Source organism: Gracilinanus agilis, chromosome 3 (genome assembly GCF_016433145.1).
Source record: "Gracilinanus agilis isolate LMUSP501 chromosome 3, AgileGrace, whole genome shotgun sequence".
NCBI lineage: Eukaryota > Metazoa > Chordata > Mammalia > Didelphimorphia > Didelphidae > Gracilinanus > Gracilinanus agilis.
In genome coordinates, this window is record NC_058132.1 from 419,928,200 (window position 1) to 419,941,172 (window position 12,973).

Below are 12,973 nucleotides of genomic sequence, written 5' to 3' on the forward strand. Positions count from 1 at the left end.
CAAAGATACTAATGTTCTGGGGGCAGCTGGGTAGCTCAGTGGATTGAGAGCAAGGCCTAGAGACAGGAGGTCCTGGGTTCAAATCTAGCCTCAGACACTTCCCAGCTGTGTGACCCTGGGCAAGTCACTTGACCTCCATTGCCTACCCTTACCACTCTTCTGCCTTGGATCCAATACACAGTATTGACTCCAAGACGGATCTAATGGTCTTTTCTCAATCCTTATCTTCCTATCAATCACTCTCCTCACGTTAGTAGTCTTTTCTCTCTGGGTTTTCAGGAGGTCACTCTCTCCTGGTTCCCCTATTTATCTACCTCCTCCTTCTTGGACCCCATCAACAGATCTTAAATCAGGTCATAAACCCAGGCTAGTAGCTATAACGGGGCTACCTTTCATATAAGATATGTGAGTTGTGTAGAGTCACAGTGATGAGAAAACTTGCATCGACAGTCTTTAGATATAAGCGAGGTAACTGGCTGGGGGGGTCTCTGAACAGCAAACACGGGTGGTTCCATCCCCCCTCACACAGGACAAAGTTCAAAGAATGCAATTCCTGTCCTCACTGCCTTCCTTGGAGGCTCTACAGGAAAGAGCAAAGCTTGACTAGAAGTTGCCCCTGGATGTTCAGGATACCATTCGCATCCCGTTTTCATTGTGGTTTGCTCCCCTCGGTGGGCAAACAGACTGAACCATGGGCAAAGCCAAGCAGACCAAAGTGACCCCTGGATAAAGTGGCATCAGTTCCCTGGAGACCCCAGGCAACAACTGCCCAAACAAATAATTCTTTCCTTAGGAACTAAGCAGGATAAAAAGCATTCCTGAGAACTTCCACCCACTCTTACTCTTACCTTTTTACTAGACTTTTACTTATCATTCCTCCTTACCTTAATTGCTTACTGCTACTATAGTCTCTTATAATGAAGCTCGTTACCTCAAAATGGAGTCCATTTGAGTCAGCAATCAATTCTTTGGATGAGACCCAATCACCACTAACCTCATCAATATCTTCTAACTCTAGATGTCCCCCAGAGCTCTGTTCCAGGCCATCTTTCCTTCTCCCTCCATACTAATTCACTTGTTGAACTCATCACTTCCCATGGATTCATTATTTTATTATTTTTATGCTGATGAGTCCCAAATCTACTTATCCAGCCCTCACCTCTCCACTGACCTAAATCTTACATCTCCAACTTCCTCTTAAACACCTTGAAATGAATGTCCTATAGACATCTTAAACTCAGCATGTCCAAAACTGAATTCGTTATCTTTCCCTTCCAACCGTATCAATGTCTAAACTTGCTTGTTACTTCTGAGGGCACCATCACGCTCCCAGATGTCATCCTTGACTCATCACTCTTCTATATATCCAATCTCTTGCAAAACATTTCTTGAAAATACCCCCTTTTCTCCTCTAACACAGCCTTAGTGCAGGCTCTCTCAGGACTATACTATTGCAATAATCTACAGGTTAGTCCGCCTGCCTGCCCCATTTCTTCCCACTCCAAGTGATTTCTCTGTCATCCTCAGGAGCAAATATAAAATATCTTGACATTCATAGCCATTTAAAACCTACCTACCACCTCCATCTCAGACATCTCATACCATGCCTAGCATATATTAAATGTTTAATAAATGTTTGTTGGCCAACTAACTTCTCCACTTCTTTGCAGAGGTGGGGAAACATTACATAAACTGTCAGATTCGAATCAGTGTTGTTTGATTATGCTAAATTACTTTTTCATCTCTTTTATTGTTAAAGGGATGGCTCTCTAGACAGGGAAGAGAAGAGGGCAATATTTGAAAATTAAGGTGATATTTTAAAAATATATGAACATATTTTAATTTAATTACATATTTATGTAAATCAGGATAGAATTCATAAGTAAATACAGTAAATATCTACACTATGACTCATGAACAGTGTGCTACCCAGAACATACAAAAAAAAGACTAGATCCTTAAGGATCTATCTATCTTTAAAAAGCTCACACAGGTATCTTTACTCTTTTAGTAGCACCTTCAAATACTGGTGCTTTGCTTGGCTGTGTGTGTTCCCCTACGTACACCAGGTTTGAGGTACGCCAGAGGTAATGATCCCCTAAAACCATAGCTCACCAGCTCCCAAAGATTTGTTTAATAGCTACAAGACATGATTAGTTTGAAGCAAAAGTTTTTCACAAAATAGTACAGTAGAGTAACAACAAAACAATTTCCTACTAAGGTGTGATGTCCTAAAATTATGGTATCCATGGGAAGGATGTTTGTCTATCATTCATTCCTACATACACAAACTGTAGTCAATGGGGAGTAACATGTGGGGAAGCAAATACTTACAGAATCTGGCCAGGCATATATTACAAGAGGAACAGTTCATACTTGTGCTGTGACATGCCAATGCCCTCCCGAAGGGTCCCTGGGCACCTGACAAGGACTCATCATCTCCACTTAGACATTAATAGCAAATTCTACTCTTCTGGATGTTGTGCCACTCTATGCAGTCTCCATCACAGGCTGCTCCACTGAGCGCTGCTTAATGGTAGTACCCCTAACTTGTGGTTTAGTTGAAATCCTCTTCTCATGAGAAGAGAGGGTGCTTCCGTGTTCTTAAAGCTTAAACAAGTCTTAAAGGCTTTGTAAGAAGGGTTGGATTACGCATGGAACCTGAGGAGAGATGGGTTTTCAGGAGACATCCCATGTGTCAGGAACTATTAAGAGAAATTAGAATCTCAAGTAGATATTTTTATCTGGACCCCCTCAAAAGATCAATACAGACCGGCAGAGCCGTGTATTTATCTTTCCACCCTAAATAGGGACGAGACAGGTGTGGGATATATAAGACAAAAATCTGAGATTCCTCTTTTGATTCCTTTCATAATTCTCACCTTCCTTCAAAATACAATATAGTCTTATTGAAAAAGCTTTGGGCTCTCAGCACTCTAGCAGGAGAGGGGCTAACTCTGTTCCACTTTACCCAAGAACACAGATGGCTGGTACAGCCAAGGCCGAACCCTTGGCAGGGCATTTTGCCCAGAATTAAAGTAAAATAATGAGGCTCAAAAAATTGTTTAATACCATCAAGGCCGAGAAACTGGCGGGGCTTTCCAACCTAACGGAGATGTCCCAGGCTCCACTTAAAGATAACACATGTAGTTGATAGTTTAGCATAGGTTTTTGTCTACGCCTGAAGGCTTCTAAGGCTTTTGTTTTGACTATAGTAAAAATCTTGCTCTCTGTAACTGTGGGAAACTTTCTTGGGCTTTTGGGGGAAAGGGATCTTTAATTTCCTTTATAATAAAGTGGCTACTTCAGTATTTCTTGAAGTACAATGAGCTAACAAGCCGTGCTTCCAATCTGTTTCATTCTTTGCGTCCGACGACCACCCAGGCCACTCAGATTAGTCTCTGGTTATACCCATGGAGCATGCAGTGCTTCTAGCTGCCCGCTTGATGAGATGCAGTATTAAAGGATTTAGGTAATTTGGGATGACAAAAAAAATCTTCTTAGTCCTGTGATACATACAAGGGGTGTCTGCATCAAAAGATGGTCACTGGGTCATGAGGAGAAGTCCTCCTTGTGGAACTTAAAAGAAAGGACTCATTCTTGCTCTCCAAAGAGTGGAGGGAAGGGAGGCGATGCCTCTCTCCACTGCAGGAACTGGAAACGTGGAAATCGGCAAATATCCTGCCTAGAGGAGCATAAGCCTAGGGCTTGGGCTACTTCTTGTTTCTTTTATGACTAAGTGACTGTCCACCTTGAAATGGACATTTTCCAACTTTAGAGTCAGGGGTGTACTGAGAGCCATTGTTAAATTTTCAATGTAAACATTTACCACTTCTAAAATCCTCCCACAAATTAGGGCTTGGTTTATTGTCTTGTTGGTCGTCAATCTTAAGAAAGTGATGGAGAAAATTTTAGTGAGGCAAATTAAACATCTGATGATGTGCATTTCTGGAGAGCAAGTTGTTAAACATTTACTAGCGTAGTCTGCTTGGAGGCAACCTTGTAACTCTTAAGGAGCAGAGGACTTCAGCCTCTCTTGGAAAAAATTAATCTGGGCAGGGATATTATTAGTTTAATTCCTGGCATGGGTTGCCAGAAGACATAGAGATGGAGGGACTTTTTTTTTGGACAGCCCAGTCAAAGTGAAATGTTAAATACCAATTCGGCAACATAGTTTTGCATGTGTTGATGTGAAAATCTCAACTTCCTGGTAGATTACAACATTTATGAATTAGTGCTGTTTGTTTAAACTTTTATAATATATGTTTGTGAATCTCTTAGTAAACATTTCTTTTCTGTGAAGTAAATAAAGAGCCAGAGAATTTGAGGAAACTAGTATGACAACTGACCTCAAACCTTTTCTATGGATCTAGAGGTGACAAAAGGCCAAGTAGGAGAGAAATATAAGGTAAATGACTTCACCTCCTTGGGCCAGGCACTGGTTCTTGTCATTAAAGGCTTTCTTTTTAAACTCTTTTAGAAAAGGTAGGAACTTCTGCTTGGTGTTAAAAAAAAAAGAACTAATAAAAGTAGGAGTTACATTTATGAAAAAACAATGAAATCAATGTCATTAGATAATTGGATTTTTTTTAAAGAAGGAAGACAATCAAATTACCAGGATCAAAAGTGAAGCAAATGAATATACCACAAATGGAGATAAAATCAAAGCAATTATTAGGAGTCATTTTGCCCAATAAAACTAACAATCTAAGTGAAATGGATTGTAATGGGGAAAAATAGGAAACTTAAGATAAGGTGGAATAGATGACAGCTTGAAGAAATCTTGGACTTCGTGGACACTCCATAATGGAATGAAGCCAGAGTTTGAAGAGAGAGTGTGGTTTGGCCAAGATGAAAGAAGGAGGTCTTGGCTGTGTGGTCCAGCTTTGCCAAATATCCAAGGAGCTGACAGAGTGGGATATCACTGAGAAGATACTTCAATCAACTCTCATGGCCCGGGTAGAGAAAGGTTTTAGATATCTGTTGGTGGACAGCAGATTTACCTACCTTACTCTATAGAGCTTTTGAGGATTAACTGGCTGTGGATAAAACTTGATCCTGGTTTCCTGTGACATTTGTGACATCTTGGGGGCACCGTGGACAAGTGTAGTGGGAAGCCCACCTCTCCAGCCCTCTCTTATTCTAGTTAGAGATTTAGTTTAGTTTAGACCTTAGTTTGGTTAAGTCATTTGGGTTAAAATAGTGTAGATCCTGACCCAACTCCCAGTTCTGAGTTTGACCTTAGATAACTAGGTTAGGATGACCTCTCTCTACTGCCCTTATCCTTTGAAGTCATTATTAAAAAGTATTTTTTATTCCTGTTGTGTCTTTCCCTGTAGAAGTAAGATATCCCTGGCTGTTTTAGTTACTCACATTGTCACAGCCCCTTTTGTATTTGTTTAAGATAGTTATACATCTTCACCCTTCATTTCTTCCTTCAACCCTTTTCCCCCAAAAGAACCCCTGTGTGTGTGTTTGTGTTTATTTACTCACTTCAGGATGAATATTTGCAAAAATATAAATTGCCCTGATTAATAGAAGAGGAAATATTTAAATTTGTGCCTTGTTCAATTTCTTTTTTCCTCAGAAATATAAAATATAAATATATAAATATAAAATCTTGGGTAGTTGTGTATATATATATATACACATATATATATATATATACATATACATATATATTTACCTGCTAGGTCAAACTCAGAAACCATATGAACACAATCACAAAATACTCTTCACTCAAAGACAGATTAAACAGTTGGAAAAATATTTGTTCATGGATAGGCTTAGCCAACATAATAAAAATAACCTTCTACCTAAATTAATGTACTTATTCAGTACCATACCATTCAAACTACCAAAGCATTGTTTTATAGAGCTAGAAAAAAATAATAAAATTCATCTGGAAGAACAAAAAGTCAAGAATATCAGAATAAATTTTTAAAAATGTGAATGAAGGTAGCCTAGCAGTTACTAGACTTAAACTATATTCCAAAGTGGTAATCATCAAAAATAATATGATACTAGCTAAGAAACAGAGTAGTGGATCACTGAAATGCATTACAAAATTATAAAAAGGCCATAGTAATCTAGTGTTTGATAAACTCAAAGATCTAAACTTTGGGGGGAAAGAACTTCCTTCTTGACAAAAATTACTCCACAATTTTGCCAAAAACTAGACATAGTTTAGATACGATGAGTGATACAAGCAAATTAAAGGAGGATTCTTCTGGTGAACCTTCAGGTTAATGAATCTCTCTTGAACTTAATGAAGGCAATCTGCAGAGGACAGTCTCATGGCTTGTGATAGAATCTGCCAAAATTTGTGCATTGTTCTATTTGAGAACACAGACTTGCCTCCAAGCTATGATGAAGAATTGAAGGAGTTAGTTGAGGTTATGGTGAAAGAAAAAAAAATCCTGGGCATCCAAAACTGTGGAATCTCAGTATTCTTGTGGAGCCCCATAGTGGAAGCAAAGATTTCTGCAAAGTGTAGTTTTTAGCAGCTGGACATATCCTGAGTGGAGCTCCCTGGATAAATCAGCACTACCATTCCTGGAAAGTGTGGGCCAAACAATTTCTCTATGACTCTATTCAACCTTGTAGTGATTTCTTGAACCAAAATACTTCTTTTTAAACATCTATATTGTCTTCCTTTATTAGAAAGTGAGTTTGCGGGGACGAACTTGTCTTGCTATTTTTTTTTAATTGCTGTCCCCAGCACTCAGAACAGTGCTGATAACATAGTAAACAAGAGATGATTTATTCATTTGTTCATTCACTCAAGATAGGGGGCAAACAGGAAAGTAAAAGCTTCCATGGAACCTATAAAGTGAGCTTTGAAAAAAGAGAAGGATTCTTAATGCAAAGAGGTAGAAGTCAGTATGTTGAGTTTAAGGAAATATTTTTTATTCTTAAAATTATTTTTTTCTTTAAAATTTAGAGTAATGAGTGAGAATGACCACCTACTCAAAAGAATCTTGAACTCCAATTCAGGCTCTTTTATTTCAGCCTTGTGAGAGGCTCATGAGCCAGTGTTACAAGTGTAAGCAAGTACAAAGCAGGGGGGGGAAGGCAGCCTTCTTTTATCCCAGTCCCTAAAGCAAAAATGGTGCCTCCCCTCCTTCACCATTGGCTGGTTACTTGAGAGTTACAGTCTTATTGCGAAAGCTAGCTAATGGAAACAAACAATTTATAAAACCAATTATCCTATTATTCAAGCAGGTTTTAACCAATCAAGACAAGGACTGTCTTATCTGAAATGGGGCTTAGGTTGGGAATACCTCAAACTTAACTTATTTTGTTGGAAAAACTCCCTGACTCCATCTTTGTAATTCAGTGAGAGGAATCCACCATCTTACTGAACTTCATCTCCAACTTTTGATCTTTCCCATTGTGGTTCACTACTTTATATAAAAAAATAAACTGCCATTTAAAACCCTCTAAAATCTGAGTCTCTACAACTTTGGCTTATTTCGAGTTTTTGTTTTGGATCCATTTCTCAGAGGTTAGTATTAAAAATCCAGGATCATCAAGGGAAGAGAATAAGAATTTATATAATGGCATTATTCATACCAGACGTTAAGCTAAATTCCTTTTACATTTCATTCTCACAAAATCCTAGGAAGATTGTTGTTATCACTCTCATTTTTAGTTGAGGCAAAGTGACTTGTCTAAGGTCACATAGCTAGTAAGTATCTGAGGCTGTATTTGAACTAAGGTCTTCTTCGCTAGTCCCAGAACATATCTATATAGCTATAGGTTCATATCTGAGTGATTGAACTCCGCACAACCGGAGTTCAAATAATTACTTTGTAACTTCTCACCTCTGTGACCTTAGACAAATCATGTAAACTCTCTTTATTTGGGGATCTCATTCAGGAGGTGGCCAATGAATTCTTTTAGTTTTTATTTTGCCTGCTGCTTCTAAAATATCTGGGTAGTTTTCCTTTATAATTTCTTGAAATATGGTGTCTAGGTTCTTTCTTGACCATGGCTGTCAAATAATAATTTTTTGATACTTAAATTATCTCTTGTTGATCTGTTTTCCAGTTCAGTTTTTTTTGAGACATTTCACATTTTCTTCCTTTTTTTATTCTTTTGATTTTGTTTTGTTTTTAGCATCTAAATAAGTCATTAACTTTTACTTGACCAATTTCAATTTTTAAGAAATTTTCTTCAGTGAGGTTTCGTTCCTTTTTTCTTTTGACCAATGCTGCTTTTTAATGTATTGTTTTCTTCAGTATTTTCCTGCTTCTTTTACCAAGCTATGAATTCTTTTCATAATTTTCTTACATCACTCTCATTTCTTTTCCCAATTTTTTCTCTATGGCTCTTATTTGACTTTTAAAATCTTTTTTTTTTCCTTTAAGAAATCCCTTTCTTTAGCTCTTCTAGGAATTCTAGGAAAGTTGTGGTCATTGCTCTTTGATCTGCTTTCTTGTCCTTACTCAGGAAGGGCTCCTGCTCCCCTGTGACTAGAAGCTCTAATGCTCTCCTCTCTGCCCTAGAACTATAACCAGAGTTCCTACTCCCTTGTGACTAACTGTAAGTGCTCCTCTCTTTAACCAGGAACTGTGTCTGGGTAAAGGGCAATGGAATTGCCAAGTGGATTTGTGCTTAGTGCCCAGAAGTGCCCTGTAATCTTTCTGACCAGTTGTCTAATTCCTTTACCCTAGGTCTTCACTTCTAAATTCACCACCATGCTGCTAACTTAAGCCTTGATTGATAGTACCTCCATTAACCTCCTTTCTCTTCTGATGGGGAGACTAGAGGGTAGAATACCAAAATCCTCCAAATCTACCCCCGATATAGAAAGGAAATTGGACTTATCTCCCTCCACTTGGTATCTACTGCTGAGCCTGATTTCGACTCTCCAGAAAAAGATATCCCATGGTGCCTCATTTCCTCACTTCCCCTTGCCTTCCTGTTTCCTTTTGTATGTTGTCTTCCCCTTTAGTTTGTACACTCCTTGAGGGCAGGGACTGTATTTTTATTCATTGTATCTCCAGCTCTTAGCATTGTGCCTGGCACATAGTAGGCACTTAGTGTTATTGGATTGGATTGAATTGAAAATACAGCTCAGCCTCATACCCCATCACATCCTTCCTCCCAGATCCTCAGAAACCCAAACGCCAAATGAAAGAAATCGCCCTTGACTGTGATGGCACCAGTGTGGAAGTGCTCTGAATTTCTGGGCCAGGGAACTAAGGAACAGAGAGAATGAGACAGCACAAGTGCGGGGTACTCTGGGGCCTGAAGGAATAAGCTCAGAATCCAGCTGGGGCCAATTTTACCTCCCCAGAAGTCAATTGGGACAGTGACTTAGGTTGATGAACTGTAAATTGCCCAGAGTGGGAGGAAGATGATATATTTTGAGATTCAACCTGAGGAATCACCAATAGAAGGAAAGGAGTTAGAAAGTGAACAATAGGGGAAAGTAAGGGGGAGGAATGGGAAGAAATTACCAAATATCTCAGAAAGAAGAAACTTAAAGCCCCAGTACTTGATATCAGAGAGAACTCTCTGGAATTTGAGAATATGGAACAATTACATGCTGCTCCTGAGTGTTTTGAAAGAGAAATGAGAATCATAAGGATGGAATTTATGCTCTGTACAGCAAAAATAATGGACAGAACAGAAAAACTATAATCTGTTGGGACAAATCTTGGCAAAAAGCAACAACAACAAGAAAAGACAAAACTAGAGTGGAAATACAAATACATAAAAGGGAAGGACAATCTACACAAGAAACAAGAAAATTAAAAGAAAATATGCTCACTCTGCAAGAAAAATATACTTATCTCAAAGTCATGATGCATAGAGACAATCTAAGGGTCAGAGGTCTTGTAGAAGAATATGATAAGGCAAAAAAACTTAACAGTGCAGGAAAAATAGAACAGAAAAGTTTCTGAACACAGGAAACAAAATATCAATCAAAAGAACTCATGGATCACTCACCTCCAAGAAAACACCAAGGCAAATATTGGTTAAATTTAATAATTCAGTTCAGAAAAATGTTTTACAAGTTGTTAGGAGACTTTCAAATGTTTGTGCACATATTCTTCCCTTTTTGAACTATTTCCAATAAGTGAGTTTTAAGCAATCATATCCTTCATTTTCTCTCCAGTGTACCCCTTTTTTTAAATCCCTAAATTTTTTGGCGATCATTCCAACATAATCTATTCACATCCAGGCCCTCTGCCTATTTAAACTCCTTTTGACTGCCCTAATAATGAAAAAGTTTTTAGGAGTTACATGTATCACCTTCTCATATAGGAACATAAGCAATTTAGCTTTATTGAGTCCCTCATGATTATGCTTTCATATTACCTTTTTTTTTATGCTTACCTTTTTATTCTATTGAGTCTTGTGTTTGAATGTCAGATTTTCTATTTGGCTGTGGTCTTTACATTAGGAATGCTTGAAAGCCCTCTATTTCATTAAATATTTGTTTTTGTCCCATTGTAGTCATCTTTTTCAACTGGCCATTTTCTACAAGTAGCATCAAGTTGGGGTTCAGAGTTTAGAACCCCAAAGAAGCCAGATGTCAGTTGAAAGACTGTTAGAGCAGCACTATAAAAGGAGGTGAATCCCAAGGACCCTGGGCAAGTCACTTAACCCCACTCCCATTGCCTACCTTTACCAGTCTTCTGCCTTGGAGCCAATATACAGTATTCTGTTTTTGTTAGAGTTTTTTACTGACTCTGCCACTCCAGAATTTGGCTTGAGGGCATTATTTTAAAGTTGATGGAGCAGAATGTTGAGAAGATTCAGTGGGTTGCCTCTAATCTGCCATCTTGGCTCCATCTCCTTATATATATATATATATATCCTATAAATATATCCTTAAATAACCTATAACCTTAAAAAAATTCATTGATGCCATTTTTGGGGTTTGCTATTACCACTTTTCCTTCCTATATAACTTCCTTATCCCCCCAAAAAGTCAATCTTATATCAAATAAATATAGTCAAATAAAACAGATCCAAAAATTGGCCATATTCAAAATACAGGAGGTTTTAGTTGGGGCTTAAAGGAAGTCAGGAGGGAGAGGTTAAGAGGGACAGCATTTCAGACCCAGGGGACAGCCAGAGAAATACTTAGGAGATGCAGTGTCTTGTATGCAGAACAGTGAGGAAGCTGGTGTCACTAAATTGAACAGTATTATGGCAAAGACTAAAGTGCAAGAAGAATGGAAAGGTAGGAAGGAGTTGTGTTATAAAAGGTTTTCAACTCCAAAAAGAAGATTTTGTATTTGATCCTGGAGGCAAAAGGGAACCACTGGAGTTTACTGAGTCAGGAGCAGTAAGGGTTACATGGTCAGACCTGTGCTTTAGCAAAAGCACTTTGGTGACTGAATGGGAAGATGAACTAGAGTGGGGAAGGGCCTTGAGACAGATGGAGTCACCAGAAGCCTAAGGCAATAGTCCAGATGATGAGGCCTGCTCCAGGGCCAGGACAGTGTCAGTGGAGAGATGAGAGTGTACTTGAGAGATGCTTAAAATTTAAACTGTCAAGCCATGGTATATAAGGGAGTTAGATCTGGGGAGTGTAAAGTTGAAAAGACCTTGTACCCCTTTTAAAAACTACATTATCCAAACTCCCTTTCACCATACCCTTAATTCCTTGCCTTTTCCTATTGGTTGTGGGTTAAAACTACATTACCCAAACTCCCTTTCACCATACCCATAATTCCTTAAGACTTTTCCTATTGGTTGTGGGTTTCATGGGCGCTTTTTGATATGGGTCTTGTGGCCGTGGTGACGGGAGCTTTTGGGGAGGAGGCCGCGTGGTTAAGGGTGAGTTAAGACTCTTCCCCAGTGCTTTAAATAAAATCCTTATAAATATCATACTTTGGAGGCATTGAAAATTAATTTCAAAACCCACAGGAGATACTGAAGACTTAAGGATGACAATTAGTGAGTAGCAGGGACTGGCAGGGTAGTATTGCCTTCGATACTAGTAGGAAAGCTGAGGAGAGCAGGAGGATTCGGAGGAAAAGAGGAGTTCAGTTTGGGGTATACTGAGTTTTGAAGTTAAGATGTCTATTGGACATCCAGTTTGAAATGCCTGAAAGCTAGAAATACAAGACTGAAAGTCAATAGAGAGGTTAGGGGAGAGGCAGATCTCCATTAGCTGGTTTACTCTAATGTAGAATCTCAGAGGATTGGCTGGGGCCTTGACAATGAAGGGACTTGCTCCAAGTCACAAAAGCAATTAGGTTTGTGTCAGAGGGGAAGGCAAGACTATAAGGACCACCCTCTATCTACTCCAAACTGCCTTTGCCATGTTGCCAGCATTAAGTAGAGTTCTTCTCAGCTCCCTTTTGATGACTGAAGATATATTTTGAGCTACAAACTTTCTGTCCCAGAGTTAGAGCAGTTAGTCCTTGGTGGTAATTTTGAGAGATCTACAGGACAGAGTTAGGGTCTGGGCCCCAGAGAGTTCCAGGTGACACAGATCTATATCATCTCTGCATATTACAGACAGAAAGTTGCTTAAAGCACTGAAAGCTTTACAATTTCTTTTACTTCTCCTAAAGATTCAGTAATGTTAACACCATTGTTATAAAACTCTTCATTGTAATGCTTAGAGAAGAAAAGTTAAATGTAGGTACAAATACATGTTTTTCTGCCAAGTAACATTATTAATAAACACTAAGAAAATCCTTGAATATCAAAGAAAATATGTCACTGAACCCAGTGACTAAAAAGCCATGTTTCAGAAACATAATTATAATTATAATTTCTGAGATATTAAGTTCATTTCTGATCAGATAATAAAGAAAAACAAGTAAAAGTCTATCAACTATTTGATCTCTTCATTTCCCAAAAATTTCATCTTCTTTTAAATTCTGCAGAGTTTCAGTGGGAAATTCTCTGTGATGAGGTGATCATCATGAAGCAGGACCACAATATTAACTTCAAATTCTATAAAAAAGGAGAAAATTTAGACTTGTATATTTACTGT

At 38.5% G+C, this 12,973-nt stretch overlaps 1 protein-coding gene across 4 annotated transcripts in view; it reads right to left on the reverse strand.

Moving 5' to 3' along the window:
• Positions 1-12,515: 12,515 nt before the first annotated feature.
• Positions 12,516-12,973, reverse strand: part of VPS26C (VPS26 endosomal protein sorting factor C) — a 48,978-nt gene continuing 48,520 nt past the window's right edge. For all 4 annotated transcript variants that reach the window (XM_044670288.1, XM_044670290.1, XM_044670289.1 and 1 more), the window contains one exon: positions 12,516-12,933. In XM_044670288.1, the coding sequence (XP_044526223.1) occupies positions 12,851-12,933 (83 nt within the window). In that variant the 3' untranslated portion in view covers positions 12,516-12,850. The remainder of the gene's footprint in view (positions 12,934-12,973) is intronic.